Raw genomic sequence first — 18,555 nt, forward strand, 5'->3', positions numbered from 1 at the left:
ATACCACTTTCAGGTGAAAGAAAGAACCCAGTTAAATAAGCTCCAAGGATAAATAAATTTAAGGATAGAGAAGAGCAGATGGTTTCTGAATATATAACTGTGGAGAGTAGTTTTTGCCCAGCAGCAAATGTATAACGTGATTTTTCTGTGAAGGTGTGTGGAAAGAGTTCTGTGTCCTTTCTCATGAGTATTAGTCACTACAGAGGGCTTACACTTACGTGGAGGCCTGCCTTGTTTACCGTTGCTGCAGCCAGCTGCACACGAGGTTAATCAGATCAATCTTGTTGTTGTCTAGCCTTTTAAAAATGAGGACCGTGGATAATCCCTAGGCTCCATTCAATCCCAGGGGTGGCCGGGCCGCAGCCACCTCCTGCCTCGCTTAGGCAGCTGGCCAGCTGTTCTCTACCCTCCCTTGAAGACCTTTGGATGGGATTCCTCAAGGGACAGATCAGACTTGTCAGTCAGGCCCAACCGTTAGCCTTCCTTAGTCACAGGTTGTTCAAGCTTGTGTTGTTGTGATGAACAGTAATTTTTTTTTAAACCGTGGGACATGTTTTGTAAACATCCTTATGAAACATGCACTATTTGGTGATTCATTTCAGATGTTGGAACAGGACATTGCAAGTCGCCAGAGCAGTATAAATGCCATGAATGAGAAAGTGAAGAAGTTTATGGAAACAGCAGACCCGTCCACCGCGTCCTCACTGCAAGCCAAAATGAAGGACTTGTCTGTTCGGTTTTCAGAAGCGAGCCATAAGCACAGAGAGAAACTTGCCAAAATGGAGGAGCTGAAAACCAAAGTAGAACTGTTCGAGACCCTCTCAGAGAAGCTTCAGATGTTCTTAGAGACCAAAACTCAGGCTCTCACTGAGGCAGACAGGCCGGGAAAGGATGTGACCGAGTTGTCTCAGTGTATGCAGGTATGTCTTCCGTAAGAGTCTCTGGACTGAGCATGTATATTAGCGGCTAAGACCGGCTCCTCTGTTGATTGGCAGCCTTATAATTAGCCCTCCTTGTTTCAGTTGCTGATGGATTAGTGAAGATCTCTGCTTTCCTCTTTTACAAAGCACAGACCCCAACTTCTCCTGGAAGCCTGTCCTCCCTGATGAGAAACAAATACCACAAGTCACACATACACTTTCCACATAGCACAGATGACAATAAGCTGCTTAGTGCCAGACTCACAGAGGGGCAGAGGTCAACAGTGCATTTTTAAAGTCAATGACGTCGTTTACTGTGTTCTTCTTCAGTCTGCCTGAATGTTTGTTTATATTGAGTATTGCCTGTAGGGCAGGATTATTCTTATGTGAGATTCTGGTCACATACATACCTCTGGGTGGAATGCCATTTGAAGATCTAGGAACATCTTGTATTGATTGAATATCTAAATGCTTTGTAGGAATCAACTTCTGAATTCTTAGAACATAAGAAAGATCTCGAAGTTTTGCAGAATCTCTTGGAAGAGATAGCCAGCCATGGCCTGCCGGGTGACAAGGCCCTGGTTTTTGAAAAAACAAATAATTTGTCAAAGAAATTCAAAGAAATGGAGGATACCATCAAAGAAAAGTAAGCACCACTTATGAAAACTAGATTTTATGGGATAATAATTAGAATGCATTATTTTTATTTACTTATATAGATACCTGAAACAATTTTGGAAACTTGAGAATAAGCGCTGGGTTACTTTTTAAGTGCTTTTATATTGATATTTTGTTTCGCTATTAAACTTAAGTGTATTTTTGTTAAAATATTTAGGAGGGAAATTCCAAGAGTTCTTACGTAAAAGTAGAAAGTATTATGTAAAGAAAATGGTGGTAGTGTATTACTGAAAATACCTTAAACTCACCATAGTGTCTGAAGCCTTTGGAAAAAACCTTGAAGAATAGGTCATGTTGTTCTTTGCTTTCTGGGCCCAATTCAGAGATGGATCTCTCTCTCTCTCTCTCTCTCTCTCTCTCTCTTTTTTTGACTCTATGAACAAACAAGAAAATGAACCTAACGTGAGCTAAAAAGTTGTACAGGGGTCAGCCATGTGACTGAACTTTTATATTTCTGATCTCATGTTAGTTTAGAATACATAGTGCATCTGCTTTTGCTAAAGTTTATACAGAAGACCCTTCCTTCCCAAAATGGAAAATAGTTATTTCTCTTTTAACTATTCATTATATCTTCATGATTCTCTACCTAAAATGTTTGGATGCTGTCTGTCTATACACAGTGCTGTACTTTCCATTTTGTCAGGATATTTAAGTCACATATTGCACAGAAACAGGCTTGATTTTCTTAGGCAACCTCTCGGTTGTTTTTTTCAAATGGATTCAATTTTAAAACCATGTAGTCAGTAATTAGTCCAGCTGCAGTGGACTTTTATGTGCCAGTATTCCACACACTTGCACATGTGCACATGTTATCCACATGTTCACGTTCCAAATGTAACTGTCTTCACAGCTGTTTGTGTGCTAGGGGTGCACCCTCCCTCTGTGGTGCTGAGCGACAGAAAGAACTATGCAGTTAACCATGGAGCTTCCTAAGTATCTATAGGGGAGGCACCCATTAAAACTTTTCAGACTGCGTGTCACCTCTTTTGGTGATTGAAATCTGTGTTCCAGGAACCTGCTTTTGTCCATCCACTAAGCTGACTGTAGTATAGTGAAGAAACCACTAGGTGGCGCTATGTTTTCCTCCTGTCTGTGAAGTGTAAATGTTTCCCTTCTGGTTTTGTGCCTGCTGGCAGTAAGCACCATATAAAGTGGACAGATCAAAGCTCAGTGAATCTAAATAATGTTAAAACTGTTTATATAGCCTTAGACTTTATGTAGTATTATAGAGTGCCATTGCATATGGGTTACAGATTTCTTCTCCTAACTTTATCTGAGAATCCTGCCTCTGAGAAATAGACAAATAGTTATTTAGCTGATTTCATTTACCAACTATAAACTTCTGCTCATGTATCAAATGGGTAGAGGAGTGGGGAAGAATTTTTCTTAATATTAAACCTAATATGGGAATAATTATTTATTAGTAATTAATCCTTTGGAGTATCTCCTTTCTGTGGCTTAAATTCTTCCATGATTTCTGTTATATAGGAAAGAAGCTGTGTCTTCTTGTCAAGAACAGATGGAGGCTTTCCAAGCCCTTGTCAAATCATTGAAATCATGGATAGCAGAAACAACAGAAAGAGTTCCCATTGTGCAGCCTTCTTTCGGTGCAGAAGATTTAGGAAAATGTTTGGAAGAAACTAAGGTGAAGCATTGTATCTACTACTAATTTCTCATTGGCCTGTGTCGGTCATTATAGGTTAAAGTTAATAACCTATAATGACCAGTTAACATTTTGGTGATATTTGGAAATCATGACATGGGGTTAACTGATTCTTTTGAGGAATTAATTTGCTTTTTTTTAAAGATGTGTTGGTGAGTTGCTGACTCTGACAGTATCTAAATTTCCTTCTCCATTTAGTCTCTACTTAGTTTCAGCTATTTTTTTTATGTCATTCCTCATAATTTCAAGTAAAATAACTTCCTTGAACTCAGCATGTTACTATAGTTCGGATCTATCTCTATAGCGAGTCTTTGAAGATAGAAGCTATTTGCGTTTCTAGTACACAGTGCACAAGCCTTTTGGTCATCTGCCTCATCAGAACCTACGACCAGTTATGCTAGTTTTTATACTCCATATTTATGGAGATGTGTGTTTATAAAAATTCATTGAAGTTTTGACGATTAAAATTCACTATTAAATGGAATTTTGAATTCCCCCCCTTTTTTTTTATTGTTTCCATTACATTTCTGCTTGTAACTTAACTGTTACCTAGTAGAGTTTTTCGTACTTACAGTTGACAGTTTAGAACTTATGGCAGCTAGGAATAGCCTGACTGCCACTGAGGCCTGGAGCAGAATGCAGGCCGGGTCCTGTCATTGCTGACGGCTGACAGTGCTAACTACCAGTCACCTGGGCTGTGGGGACAAATAGAGACGGTACCTTTTTTCTACCATCCACTCCCCAACAAAGCGGAATCCACAATCGTTACTGTTTTAAGATATGTTTAAGAAATTGGATTATAATGTATAACTTCGAAAATAGTATGAAGACTGAAAAATTAATGTGTTTTTATACTTAAAGAAATTGCAAGAAAAGTGGAGCTTAAAAACACCAGAGATCCAGAGAGTAAACAACAGTGGGATTTCACTATGTAACCTCATAAGTGCCGTGACTACCCCGGCCAAGGCAATAGCGGCAGCCAAGTCAGGTATGTGCTTCATTGACATTCATAGCAAAACCCGTAAGGATTGGGTCCACTCGTGGGAATTTCATGTGTGTGCGTCATTTGTTAAACTAATGACTAAAGTAATCTCAGAAATACAGAGGGAAAGCCCTAAGAAAGATGGCATCTGTACACATAAGAGCTGCCGTGGAAAAGGATCTATCTGTTCTAGACAAATTTCAAATCCCTCTTACGCTTTATTTTATTAAAGACTATAATTGAAATGTAGCCCAATCAATTTTTAAGAATAAGGAGCATTATACTGGGGAAGGGAAAGCTCAGACTTCAATTTGTTTTTGTTTTTTTTTACCTTCATTAACGGAGATGTTAAAATTCTATTTGAAATACTGACTACAGAGATGAATCTGGTCTCCTGGGAAGGAAGAAGCGAGGGAAGGAAACCAGTTTTTTCCTTTAGAATGGACCTCTCATTTTATTCTTTTATTCCTGAAACTATTCACAGAAAAAAACAATGATATTGTATGTTAACCAGCGTCTTTATCACGATTGAGTCTCTCTTATCAACAGAAAGGAAGATTCGCTTATAAATAATGATTCTAAAATTAATTTAAGTTGTGGGAATAATTTAAGTTTAAAACATATTGTTAATATTACTTTTTTTTTCTTAACCCAAGTATAGACAGCAGGCAGATCACATAGCTTTATTCTGAGAGTTCTGAGCATCCTCTGTGGTTTATCTGTTTTGCCCAGCCTCCCCGCCCCCCCCCCCCCCCCCAGCTGTCCTATTGTGACACTGAGGTTCCAGCTGGGCCTCCCGACCAGCCATTTATTCCGCTCCATTAATCTCATCTCGGGGAATACTCATATATGCCGGGATGATCTCTCTTTTTTCTCCTTATCAGGTTCCCTGAAATGTCAAGTTTATTTTTTAAGAAAAGGAATTCTATTGTGTTTTATTTTATTCGTTACGTCCAATTTGTATTTGCAATAAGTAAAAGATAATTTTTTCTATTCTTGATAACTACTAAACATGGTAGGAATTAATCTTGAGTATCTACACAATATTTTCACTTCCATCTGAAATGCCTTTGTGTGTGTGTGATTTCTTTTTAAAGGGACAAAACTTAGATTAAGGTTCAGATATTTAAATGTTTCTGTTTGCTTAGATTTGTTCCAGTGTGGTTGGTTTGGGGAAATGTCTTTGTGTTTTGGATAGGTAGCCAATACATACTTGAATGAGAAAGTCTAATTGTTTGTTTAATATTCTGATTATGAAAAAGGTACCAATGCTTTATGTTTACATAATTAAAGAGAAGTAATAAATACTACTCACTGAGCAGTTTCTATTTTCTAGGCACTAGGTTTACTGTGTTTAATTCTTACAGTGGTCTTACAAGATAGGTATTATTATGCCCATCGATTTGGTTGAGTGGTGATTAGTTTGTCTAGTCACAGCTCATAATTAGTGGGGCTGGGATTTAAATGTGGGTGAGTCATATGCCAAAGTCCAAATACTCAGAGCCACTGTGTTCTCCTCTCTCTGTGTTGATATTATGTGAGTTTAGTAATAGGGTGTTTTGTTTGCTTGTTTGTTTTCTTTTAACTTTCTGTCATGCCTTTTTACATCACTCTGCCTCTGTTCAACCCCAAGATAATACTGTGTAACTGGACCAATTTTTAATTCCTGAAGTCAGGAAGAAGTTCTTTTGTCTGTCAGTCATGTATGCTTTGTGCAGCACATGTACTGAGTAACTTCTGAGCTTCAGAGACTTTATCACTAAAATAACTTGACCAATGAAGGAACTTTATCACAACATTGTATTATACATTCATATTTAATGAGGAATATATATAATCTAAATTTCCTGAAACTCTGTTAAAGTGATCATGTTACTACTTTAAGAATACATTTTGTATAGAAGAGAGTATATGGCTTGATCTTGACATTTTCAACCTTCATTTGATTTTGAAATTTAATTAATATTTTACATTTTCAAATAATAATGTTTGAAATTTAATTAATATTTTACATTTTACATTTTCAATAATATGATTACTGCTTACACAGGTTTGATTTCACGCCATCTACTATTAATATATAGAAATATTGTGGGAATCTTTGATGACTTCCGTGTTAATACTTTTGCAGGTGGAGTAATATTAAATGGTGAAGGAACAGCCACAGATACTCAGGAAATTTTGGCAAATAAAGGTGAATAGTAACTTTAAGTGTTTATTGATTAAAATAAATTGCTAGTCTTTTTTAGAGTGGAAATCTTTTTAGAGGTGAATAGTAGTATATTGAAATTTCAAACTTGAATTAAAATGGTATGAATATAATTAATATTTCTAGTATGACATCCTATGCAATTCTGTTCACCTGAAACCCAGTAATTCAGTTTGGCACTTGGTTATTATGTTTCCTTCTTTTTGGTTAATTTGCTATATTTTGTTACTTGATATATTATTTAAGCTACTTTCTTGAGCTTAATACCTGAAGAATTAATAAGTAATATGTCATTTTTTTTAAAATTCTATTTAAAATATCTATTTCATTTCACTTATATTATTTAGTGTCCCTAAATTCTGTCATTAAATAGCATTACAAGATGATCTAACCTTTTCATTCTAAAAATGCTATGACCTTATCATAGAGCCTTGATATTGACAAAGTAGAAGGGAGTGACTTACAAAGCAAGCTTTTCTTTCTAGAGCTCTACTCTAAACATTCTGAAAATGTGTCAATGTAAGAATTTGTCTTGTTCCTAGGATTAACGTCTATTAAAAAAGATATGACTGACATAAGCCATGGTTATGAAGATCTTGGCCTCTTACTTAAGGACAAAATAGCCGAACTGAATACTAAACTCACCAAATTGCAAAAGGCCCAGGAAGAATCAAGTGCTATGATGCAGTGGTTGCAGAAGATGAACAGAACCGCAGCGAAGTGGCACCAGGCCCCCGCCCCCACAGATTCGGAAGCTGTGAAGACTCAAGTTGAGCAGAATAAGGTATATCCTAGGGGTGCACTTACTGAAGACGCGGAAGAGAACCGACTGGCTTTCAGAACTGAGCCTGGTGGTCAGGAGCCCTGTTCTGATTTCTTGCTCCATAACCTTCAGCAGATAATTTGCCAGTTTTGTTTAATGTGCTTTTTTTGGTAGAGATTGATGGCAGTAATCACCTATTTTTGCACAACGACATTATAAAGATGAGTGGACTGTTGAGTATAAGCAACTTTGCCACCTTTAAATCAGTTTAAGTCTGAGGTTTTAAACAGTCAATTCTTGGACAAAGATTGGTATAAAGGCTAAGTGTATTAGGGGTCTGTTCTGTCTAGTATGAAATAGGGGAGCTCATGCTCTCTGTCTTTAATAGACAATATCTCTTTCTACCACTGTCAGTATTGGGAAAATGGTTTCACATGGTGGCACTGATGGCAAAAATGTCCACAAATTACCAGCCTGTATTTGAACTCAATGTGGTGTTGTCCAGAAAAGTGCTTATTCACTAACGCATTCTCAATCCTGCCGGCCTTTGTCAAAACTGATTTTCTTTCTTTTATTCTTTCAAACATGTTTGAGTCATTTGATGAGGATTCCATTTTATTTTTCTTTAATTTTAATTTGTATTGAATATGTTGGGGTGTCATTGGTTCACCATACAGGTTTTCGAGTATAGCTCCACCAAACATCATCCGCGCACTGCGTCGCACGCCTATCGCCCTGAGAGAAGTCTCTTCCCATCCCCACCTCCCCTTTGCCCACCTCCACCTGTGATTTTCTTTTTAATTGCAACCTTCCTGATGTCATCTTACTTTTTTTCTTCAAAGGATCGGTTTGAGAATAATATGAAATTCTTCCTAAGTAACAGGGATGAGCCATTATCTCTCTAGCTGGGTTCTTTTATCCGTTGATGGAGGACTAGGGACAACAGGAAAGGAAAATGACTACCTGCTGAATCCAGGTCCTCCTCCACTTCAGCATTTAACAGTAAAATGTTTCCTCTCTTGGTCAGGCTAGAGAAAATAGTTCTTTGTTGTAATTGTGTTTTTGGCCTTTTGATGTTGACATACCTTAATGTATTTACTTTATATTTTTCCCCTGGTTAGTCATTTGAGGCAGAACTGAAGCAAAATGTAAACAAAGTGCAGGAGTTGAAAGACAGATTGACAGAGCTGTTGGAGGAGAACCCGGATACCCCGGAGGCCCCCACGTGGAAACAGATGCTGACGGAAATAGGTACCTTACATTGCTTACACCAGACTCCATGGACGGAAGCTTAGTTTTTTGGGGTTTTTTTAATCCTAATCTTTATCAGACAACATCCAACAGTCTCACTTACTTGAGGAGTTGCTTTAATGATCCACAATCTATTTTTGCATATTTAAAAGTATCATTTCAAATTAAATTGTGCTTACCTGCTATATTTTATCTTGTGGGGGTGGTTTCTTATTTTCTAAACACAATAACTAAATTTATTTTTATGAAGAGGGTAGATACTACTTTATAACATGCTGTGCATATAGTAACATGTTTTCATTATTGCTTATTTTTTACTAGATTTTTGGTACTTCTTCCTTTTTTATGACTTATTGTATTTTAAGTTGAATATTCTTTTTAGTTTATTTGTCTGGACAAGGTAGGCTCTCCTCTCTTCCATGAGGTTCCTTCTGGGACTCCTCTAGCTACTACTTTATGCTCTTCCCTCCCCCAGCCAGGATTAAAAAGTAGGTCCCTACATAAGTTTGGTGGTTTGATTCTTTATCCAGAGCTATCCTCCCCTATCAATTCCATCCTTATATAAACTGTTAGTCCTGGGTAAAGAATTTTCACAAGCCCTGATTTTTCCTATTATAGAATTGCTTTTCAGAATTCAGTGAGTTAGTGTGTATGCAGCTCCTGTGAATAGTACCTAACACACAGTAAGTGCTATGTGCTGGCTGTTATATTAATAAGAATTATTTAACTTTCAATCATTCCCTTGTATTTAGTTGAAGATAGTCTTTCCTTAGAGTTAGATATGCTTTAATAAATTTAGAAATCTATAAGCATGTTTTAGTTTGAAGGTTATCCTAAGGGATCTTAATGTTCAATGGTATATTTAATCCAATTGATTCCTATTGCATTGTAATGAATTTGTCCCTAATTCAGTGGCTCTTATCTGGGATATCAGTGTTACTTAAGGGAATATTATTTTAGAATAGGGGTGGGAGTGAAGAATGTATATTTCAATAAAAGCTTTCTGATAAGATTTTAGGTATTCTACCTCTCAGTTTATTGTTTTAATTGCATTATTTTTGTCAGATTGTGTTTGACTACAACATGCCATATAGAATGATGTACTTAGATAAGGTTACAGGGGTCAGTTCTAAGAAAATCAGGCCTCTACTATATAGTATGCTAGGTGAAAAATATCTATCAGATCAACTAATTATATCCCTCAATGAATGTATATTGTGTTCAAGTGCTGGTCAGTCACTCTTGGCTTCAGCAGCAGGCCATGCGGAGAGTGGGGAGAACAGAAAAGGCTTCCGAGCAGAGGTTAAAAAATGCAGAAGAACTGTGAAGGAAGGTTAGAGCTGGGCTACATGGAGAGCTGGTAGAGCACGTCGGGTCGGGGGCCTGTGTGAGCAGAAGCCCGTTGGGACGATATTGGTAAGATCAGCAGACCTAGATCAGAGGACTCTTCTTGAAGCACAAACCCTTAGAGGTCAGTCTGAATGTCAAGCAGAGGTCTTCAGATTTGATCATCTAGGTGGTGAATAACTTAATTAGTTATTCAAGAATATTAGCACTGGAAGTGACATATTTATAAGTGCTTTATTTTTAGAGAAATTATTTTAGAATCAAATAGATTGCCATTGAGAAACTCTAATGGCAGGGAAACAAGTTAGAATACTGGTGGTTTGGGTCCGTACAGTGGCTCTCCAAGTGTGGTCCTGGGAGCAGCAGCAGCAGCATGGAGGACTTTGGGAAAATGCATCTTTTCAGGCCCACTTCAGACAGGCTGAATCAGAAATGCGGGGGGTGGGCCCAGCAGTCTGTGTTAATCACCCTCCAGGTGATTTTAGCGCAGCTGAAGTTTGAGAACCACTGGTCTGGGGAAACCGTGATGAGGACAAAAATGGAATTAGGGCATTGGAAATGTAAGTGATGAGTTTACAGTTTTTGGATCAAGGATTAGAAGAGTTAGAAGAGTCAGGAAAGAACATGCTGAGTTTCTGCATCTCAGTGACATGGTAGATAGAATAACCTTTGAAAGAAATCTTAAAGTCAGAAAAAGTCACCAATTTTGATCGGTACATAGTGAGTTTTTAAATTTTATTAAACTTATTGGGATGACATTGGTTAATAAGATTATATAGGTTTCAAATGTACAATTCTATGATATATCATCTATATATTGCATTGTGTGTCAAAGTCAAGTAATGAGTTTTGTTTTTTTTTAATAGAGATTTCCTAGTGTAACTTCTAAGCAGCTGGTTACTGAAGTGCAATTTGAATAGAAGAGAATAATTAGATATAGATATAAAAATTCTGGCGTCACTTACCTAGAATTGATCATTGGAGATTTAATATTAAAGAAAAGGCTTAATGGTCATTGTTCTAGCAGGACAGTTATAGTGGAATTAACAGACTCCGTAGGATTTTTAGAAGGAACGAGAGAGCTCAGGATCCTGTTTGTTTTAAGGAGCATTTTGTACTCTGCATTAGCTTCTAACATCAGATTCAAAATTTACTTTTTTTTTTTTTAACTTCAGTTGACACACAACCATCAAGGCCATAAAATCAGTATTAATAAATGCAATTAATTCTCTTAGGTTAAACTTTAATCAACTCAGTAAGAAGAGTTATAAATACAGAATGATAGATGTTATATATCCTTTTGAGTCACATCCTATAGTCTTCCTACATATAGCTGTGTTAAATGTATAAAAACCAAACATCAGTTTTGCCCTTTTTTTCTTCTAGACTCTAAGTGGCAAGAACTCAATCAATTCACAGTGGATAGGCAACAAAAACTGGAAGAATCCTCTAATAACCTAACTCAGTTCCAGACTGTGGAGGCTCAGTTGAGACAGTGGCTTGCGGAAAAAGAACTGATGGTCAGCGTTCTTGGGCCCCTGTCAATTGACCCAAACATGCTAAACACACAAAGGCAGCAGGTGCAGGTGAGTATTGCTTGACTTCACATGACAGATGTTTTCATTATAAATATATTAGCTTTGGACAGCGTGTGCTCGAACTGCCTCGAAGTGCGTATGTAATGTTTCAGATGCCCATAAAAGACCGTCCTGAGGTTAATGAGAAACCCCAGAGAACCGAAGCCCAGAGGCCTCCCAGAGTAGTTAGTCTGCTGCGCCCGGGCCAGGCAGGTCCCCGGTCACCTCGGGCAGGTTGTGGTTTGTGCAGACCCTCTTACAGAGGGCCTTCTTTGAAGTATTAATGTGATTGTATAAGTAATGACATTTTTATGAGAAGCTAGTATATGCTTTTTATTGTTTAGAAATGACTCCTTTGAGGTTCTGTTTGTTTTGAGTGTGGTAGTAGATAATGAAACTTGTAAAACTCAGGGCGTGCAGCCTCTGGGGGAGGAGGGAACAGAGTCAGGAGAGGAGGAAGACTGAGGGAAGCAGAGAGGGAGCCCTGGAGCCCAGAGGGTTAGTTAGACTGCTCTAATTATAAGCACATAAATCCACAAGGGGGGGGGGACCCACAAACTAAGTCAGCCGTAAGAGCAGAAGCTCCGCTGTGGCTGCAGCGAGAGTTCTTCATGTATGAGTAGTGGTGTTGGAACCGCGGGGCTGAGCCTGTGCTCTAAAAATACAAACCCACGTATGTTTTTAATCTGAAGAAGAATGAAAACAAAAGCTGTCAATAAACATTTAGGGAGAAATAATTGCCTCCAGTCCTGGTGGTCGCTTGGAGCTCAATAAAATATTGTACTAAAAAAAAAGGAAAATTTTGGATCATTCATTTTATAATGAGAGCCAGGGTTGAGGAGCTTGCTCTCAGTGCTGAGCAACATGATTTATTGGCTAAAACTGTTTTTATAGAGGCTGTCAATAAATCTTATGTTAAAAGAAACCTCTGTAAATCGTTGCATCGTGAGTTAATATGTTCCAACCCTGTTATCACTGTGCATTTCCTTTGGTGTAAAGTGCTATAATTTAAAAACTCCTACAAAGAGAAGAGAGCAAGTAGGGGGGAAAAAACAAGTTTTTGTGTGTGTGTGATGTGAACGTGCTCAATAGCACTGTTTCTCTTTGTACATGAAAACTCGTATGTGAATTTTTGTTCATTTTGCCCAGACTGCTGAAACTATCTATTCCTTTTGTTTTCCCCTTTAGGGGATATTATTTTGGGCAAAATGTTATGTCTGTGAAGCACCATTGTTTTTTGGATTACTTTCAGATAATTGCACTGCCCTCAAAAGAAAAAGTAGGAAAGCAGTAACTAAAAGTCAAAACTAACAACTCGGTAAATGAGTAGCATATCTTTTTCTTTAGCAACTTAAAGCTATGTTTTCTGAAAGTAATTAGCCGATAACTTGTGTGTTGATTTACCCTCATTATGTCTTTACCTTAGATCCTGCTGCAAGAATTCGACACTCGGAAGCCTCAATACGAGCAGCTCACGGCAGCTGGCCAGGGCATTCTGAGCCGACCTGGTGAACACCCTGCTTTCCATGGGACTGTGAAAGAGCAACTAGCAGCTGTGACCCAAAAATGGGGTAGCCTAACAGGACAGTTGAGTGACAGATGTGACTGGATTGACCAAGCCATTGTTAAAAGCACACAGTATCAAAGCCTGCTGAGAAGCCTTTCTGACAAACTGAGTGATCTGGACAAGAAACTCAGCAGCAGCATGGCTGTGAGCACACACCCTGATGCGATGAACCAGCAGCTGGAAACAGCCCAAAAAATGAAGCAGGAAATAGAGCAGGAAGCGAAGCAGATAAAAGTGGCCCAGGCCCTCTGTGAGGATTTGTCAGCCCTGGTTAAAGAGCAGTACTTGAAAGCAGAACTTAGTAGACAGCTAGAAGGCGTTCTAAAATCATTTAAGGATATTGAACAAAAAGCAGGTTTGTCTTTCTTCTTTGAACGTATATATTTCCTGGAAATAGAGATCATAGATGGCCTAATTCCCAGCTGTTGCCTGTAAGCTGGGACCCTACAGAGAGTCCGTCCCCACTGGGGGCGTGCGCGGAGAGGAGGCCGCCCACACGGGCGAGGGCCACAGCGGTGTTCCCGTGTGCCAGTGTTAGGTCACTCCACGCAGAGGAGGAAGGAACAGTATTGGCAAAGTCCACCCAATGAAGGCCCCTTATTAAAACGTCAGGTTCTCCAAATTGCTTTTTAAAAAGATGTGAGCATTTTTGCTGCGTGACAGTCTCGTTTCACCAGAAAACAAACAAAACACAACAGACGAATACCATTCTTTAAAAGGCTTTGCCTCATGTTCACCTGCAGTTATTCTAGAAATTTGCATTTCTAGAGAAATGTGTAGAAGAGCACTTGGCACTAGCTTCCCTCAGCCGCTGTGGCCACAGGTCTGTGGCACAGGGACAGTGTTGGTCAGAGGCAGCAGGGGTGAGTTATGGGACGTCTGAAGGGGCTGCTGCATTTGTTCTGTTTGAAAAGTGACACTAGGGGTCCTGCACCCGGTAAATACTCACGTGTATGTTTTTTAATTGATTGAATTTGTTTTACTGATCAAGGCAACCCTTTAGGCTTCCTTCTTTATTTTGACAAGATATTGATAACTTGAGCGATGAATTATGATGATTATCACTGTTCTGGACACTTCCGTGACAGGCGTAAGCTAGGGACTTGACATGTACTGACACTTGATGGTCACAGCCACACAACAGCTTTCCTTCGTGCTGCCAGTTGACGTTTGGGGAAATGAGGCTTGGAGGCTGATTCAGGGGCCCAGGCTTTTCCAAGTCCTGAGAGGCGGAGGGGAGCCCCAACCCCATGCCGGTCCTGTGTGCTGCGTCACACCGCCTCCGGGACGGTGTAAAAATCATAGAAGGGACACAGTCACGTTTGAGAAGGGACGGATGAATTGTCCGTAATGCTTGCAACTGTGAACAGTTGTCACTGCCACTTCCTGGCCCGGGGACGACTCTGCACAGCAGGCAGGGTGTGTGTGACTGCCCTCCACCACCCTGCGCCTTCGGGCAGCTCTCCTGGTTTCCTCGCCTGCTTTGCCCCTCCTGTCGCCCTCTGCCCTCCTCCTCACTTGGTCTCTTTTCTTGTCGCCGTGCCTACCTCTTGCTCTCTCATTCCCCCCTTTGTCCGTAACTTAAGCTCGCTCATAGGTCTTGTAGTCAGTGCTCCCAGCCCTTGTTTTTTTAGACAGTTCCATACATTTCTTTGGTGATTTGCCTTTTGGCTTTTCAGGGGTGAAATCAGCGTTGCGATGTAAAATAAACATGCCTGTGATTTCCTTTGTAGAGAATCACGTCCAACACCTTCAGTCGGCCTGTGCCAGCTCTCATCAGTTTCAGCGGATGTCCAGAGATTTTCAGGCTTGGCTGGAGGCAAAGAAAGAGGAGCTCAAGCAGTCTCCCCCAATATCAGCCAAACTTGATGTCTTGGAGCCATTAGTTAAAGATCAGAAAGACTTTAGTAAAACTTTGACCACTCAGTCTAGTATGTATGAAAAAACCATTGCAGAAGGTGAAAACCTGTTATTAAAGACACAAGGGTCTGAGAAGGCAGCCTTGCAGTTACAGCTTAACACAATTAAAACCAACTGGGATGGATTTAATAAGCAGGTGAAAGAAAGAGAAGAGAAGGTGAAAGACTCGCTGGGAAAAGCCCTCAAGTACAAGGAGCATGCGGAGACACTCCGGCCATGGATAGATAAGTGTCAGCACAACTTGGAGGAGATAAAATTTTGCCTGGATCCTGCTGAGACCGAGAATTCTGTTGCCAAGTTGAAGTCTCTGCAGAAGGAAATGGACCAGCGCTTTGGGATGGTAGAATTGCTCAACAACGCAGCCAATAGCTTGCTCAGTGTCTGTGAGACAGATAAAGAGGTGGTTACAGATGAGAACACATCACTGAACCAGAAGGTGGACATGGTCGCTGAGCGGCTTCACAGTAAGAAATTCTCCCTGGAGAACATGGCCCAGAAGTTTAAAGAATTTCAAGAAGTGTCCAAAGAAGCTAAAAGGCAGCTTCAGTGTACAAAGGAACAGCTAGATGCCCATGAGTCTCTAGGACCCCAGGCTTACAGTAACAAACACCTGACCATGTTGCAGACTCAGCAGAAATCACTCCAGACCTTGAAGCATCAGGTAGATTTGGCCCAAGGACTTGCACAGGACCTTGTGGTGGAAGCCTCGGATTCAAAGGGAGCCTCTGATATTTTATTACAAGCAGAAACCTTAGCTCAAGAGCATAATGCCCTAAGTCAGCAGGTTGATGAGAAGTGTTCATTCTTAGAGACCAAGCTTCAAGGCATTGGGCATTTCCAGAATACCATCCGAGAAATGTTTTCTCAGTTTACCGAGTTTGATGATGAACTGGATAGCATGGCCCCCGTGGGGAGGGATGTAGAGACACTGCAAAAGCAGAAGGAGGCTATTACCGCCTTTCTGAAAAAACTGGAAGCCCTCATAGCTAGCAACGACAATGCCAATAAAACCTGCAAGATGATGTTGGCCACGGAGGAAACCTCTCCTGATCTTGTTGGAATCAAAAGGGACTTGGAGGCTTTAAGCAAACAGTGCAACAAGTTGCTGGACCGAGCCCAGACCAGGGACGAGCAGGTGGAAGAGACAATTGGGCACCTTGGCGAATTCTACAGCAAACTGAAGGAATTTTCTAGGCTGCTTCAGATGGCCGAGGAACATGAAGAGTCTCAAGGCCCTGTTGCTATGGAAACAGAGACAATCAACCAACAGCTTAATGTGTTCAAGGTAGGGAATTCTTCAGTTTTACTGAGCACTATTATTATTAAAGGGGATTTTTCGTTGTTATAGAAAGAAGATTGTCTGTTTTGTAGAACCTTCTCGTATGACTGCCAGTGTTTGAGCTTGAGTGAGCATCTGGGGAGGTAATATCCACTCACGGGACAGTTCCAAGCTTCCTGGGGATTTGGGCCCTTGTGGAATAAGTCCTGAGATGATATAAAGAGGTGAAAAGGATGCTTGGAAAGTTCCAGCACTTTTCCATGAAGCCTGACACTGACGTCATGGGGTCCGTTTGTGATTTCCCTCGCAACTGACGTGTGGAGGGGCCGGGGCCACGGTTTGAACTCTGCTGCAGAGGCCATCCCAGAACATGAAAAGCGCGCTCTCTTCATGTTTGTCTCCCAGCATTTTCTTTAATGGTGAATTATAGTCGTTTCCTGCCTGTTCCTTTTTTATGGCCTTCTTATCCTTCTTAATTGAATTTCTTTCTGTGAACATTTTTCATCCAAAAGTTGATATTTTTAAAGAGGGCAATTTCATGTTGTAATGCTGGTTTTATGAAACGAAGATCTGGGGGTTCATGCCCTGGAGGGTTAGGAGTAAATTAGTTTTGATTGGCCCATAAGCTCCTCAGTGCCAAGGAATGTCTGCCACCCGATAGCACTCAGTGATGCTTAATGAATGGCACATGAGGGGAAAATGGGAAGCCTGGGTCATTGTCACTCAAGGTGTCCTTATTGATGATAGCAAGAACAGAAGTTGCATCTCAACGGGGACAAAAATAGGCTCATCCCTGCACAGAGAAGGTCCTAAATATTAAGCATCTGCTACATATGAACCTTTGGGGTTGGCACGGGTCCTGTTCTGACTATGAGGTGTGTTTTATTTTCCAGTGGACACCAGTGTGATGGTGAGTCCTCCGCCATTAACACATAAAGGGTAAAATAAGACTGAATAAATATAGAATTTGCAAAAACACAAATTGTTTCCCAGGAGAAATGACTATAAATGAAGTAGACATCCAAATTCTGTGCTGTTAAATAATTTGACATAGTGTTTCCCTTATTTTATTTATTTATTTTTTTCCTGAAGCTGTAAACGGGGAGGCAGTCAGACAGACTCCCGCATGTGCCTGACCGGGATCCACCTGGCACGCCCACCAGGGGGCGATGCTCTGCCCCTCCGGGGCATCGCTTTGTCGCGACCAGAGCCACTCTAGCGCCTGGGACAGAGGCCAAGGAGCCATCCCCAGCGCCCGGGCCATCTTTTGCTCCAATGGAGCCTCGGCTGCAGGAGGGGAAGAGAGAGACAGAGAGGAAGGAGAGGGGGAGGGGTGGAGAAGCAGATGGGCACCTCTCCTGTGTGCCCTGGCCGGGAATCAAACCCGGGACTTCCGCACGCCAGGCCGACGCTCTACCACCGAGCCAACCGGCCAGGGCCTGTTTCCCTTATTTTTAATAATAGTATTTAGGTGACTGATTTTGAAAACTTCAAAATTATTTTCTTCTTCTTCTCTTTTTCCTTCTTCTTCCTCTTCCTCCTCCTCCTCCTCTTCCTCCTCCTCCTCCTCTTCCTCCTCCTCCTCCTCTTCCTCCTCCTCCTCCTCTTCCTCCTCTTCCTCCTTCTCTCCCCTCCTCTTCCTCCTCCTCCTTCTTCCTCCTCCTCCTCCTTCTGCCCTCTTCTCCTTCCTCTTCCGCCTCCTCTTCCTTTTTCCCTCCCTCCCTTCCTTCCTTCCTTTTTCTTTCTTTCTTTCTTTCTTTCTTTCTTTCTTTCTTTCTTTCTTTCTTTCTTTCTTTCTTTCTTTCTTTCTTTCTTTCTTTCTTTCTTTCTTTCTTTCTTTCTTTCTTTCTTTCCTCGGCTGCAGGAGGGGAAGAGAGAGACAGAGAGGAAGGAGAGGGGGAGGGGTGGAGAAGCAGATGGGCACCTCTCCTGTGTGCCCTGGCCGGGAATCAAACCCGGGACTTCCGCACGCCAGGCCGACGCTCTACCACCGAGCCAACCGGCCAGGGCCTGTTTCCCTTATTTTTAATAATAGTATTTAGGTGACTGATTTTGAAAACTTCAAAATTATTTTCTTCTTCTTCTCTTTTTCCTTCTTCTTCCTCTTCCTCCTCCTCCTCCTCTTCCTCCTCCTCCTCCTCTTCCTCCTCCTCCTCCTCTTCCTCCTCCTCCTCCTCTTCCTCCTCTTCCTCCTTCTCTCCCCTCCTCTTCCTCCTCCTCCTTCTTCCTCCTCCTCCTCCTTCTGCCCTCTTCTCCTTCCTCTTCCGCCTCCTCTTCCTTTTTCCCTCCCTCCCTTCCTTCCTTCCTTCCTTCCTTCCTTCCTTCCTTCCTTCCTTCCTTCCTTCCTTCCTTCCTTCCTTCCTTCCTTTTTCTTTCTTTCTTTCTTTCTTTCTTTCTTT

The 18,555-nt window shown here is 40.9% G+C and overlaps 1 protein-coding gene across 14 annotated transcripts in view; it reads left to right on the forward strand.

Moving 5' to 3' along the window:
- The window catches only part of DST (dystonin), a 502,743-nt gene that overhangs the window by 381,373 nt on the left and 102,815 nt on the right, over window positions 1–18,555 (forward strand). For all 14 annotated transcript variants that reach the window (XM_066359128.1, XM_066359129.1, XM_066359143.1 and 11 more), the window contains 10 exons: window positions 603–920; window positions 1,400–1,566; window positions 3,087–3,243; window positions 4,123–4,249; window positions 6,375–6,437; window positions 6,995–7,236; window positions 8,337–8,466; window positions 11,200–11,399; window positions 12,817–13,312; window positions 14,691–16,162. In XM_066359128.1, coding sequence (XP_066215225.1) covers window positions 603–920; window positions 1,400–1,566; window positions 3,087–3,243; window positions 4,123–4,249; window positions 6,375–6,437; window positions 6,995–7,236; window positions 8,337–8,466; window positions 11,200–11,399; window positions 12,817–13,312; window positions 14,691–16,162 — 3,372 coding nt within the window. The remainder of the gene's footprint in view (window positions 1–602; window positions 921–1,399; window positions 1,567–3,086; window positions 3,244–4,122; window positions 4,250–6,374; window positions 6,438–6,994; window positions 7,237–8,336; window positions 8,467–11,199; window positions 11,400–12,816; window positions 13,313–14,690; window positions 16,163–18,555) is intronic.

Source organism: Saccopteryx leptura, chromosome 1 (assembly GCF_036850995.1).
Source record: "Saccopteryx leptura isolate mSacLep1 chromosome 1, mSacLep1_pri_phased_curated, whole genome shotgun sequence".
NCBI lineage: Eukaryota > Metazoa > Chordata > Mammalia > Chiroptera > Emballonuridae > Saccopteryx > Saccopteryx leptura.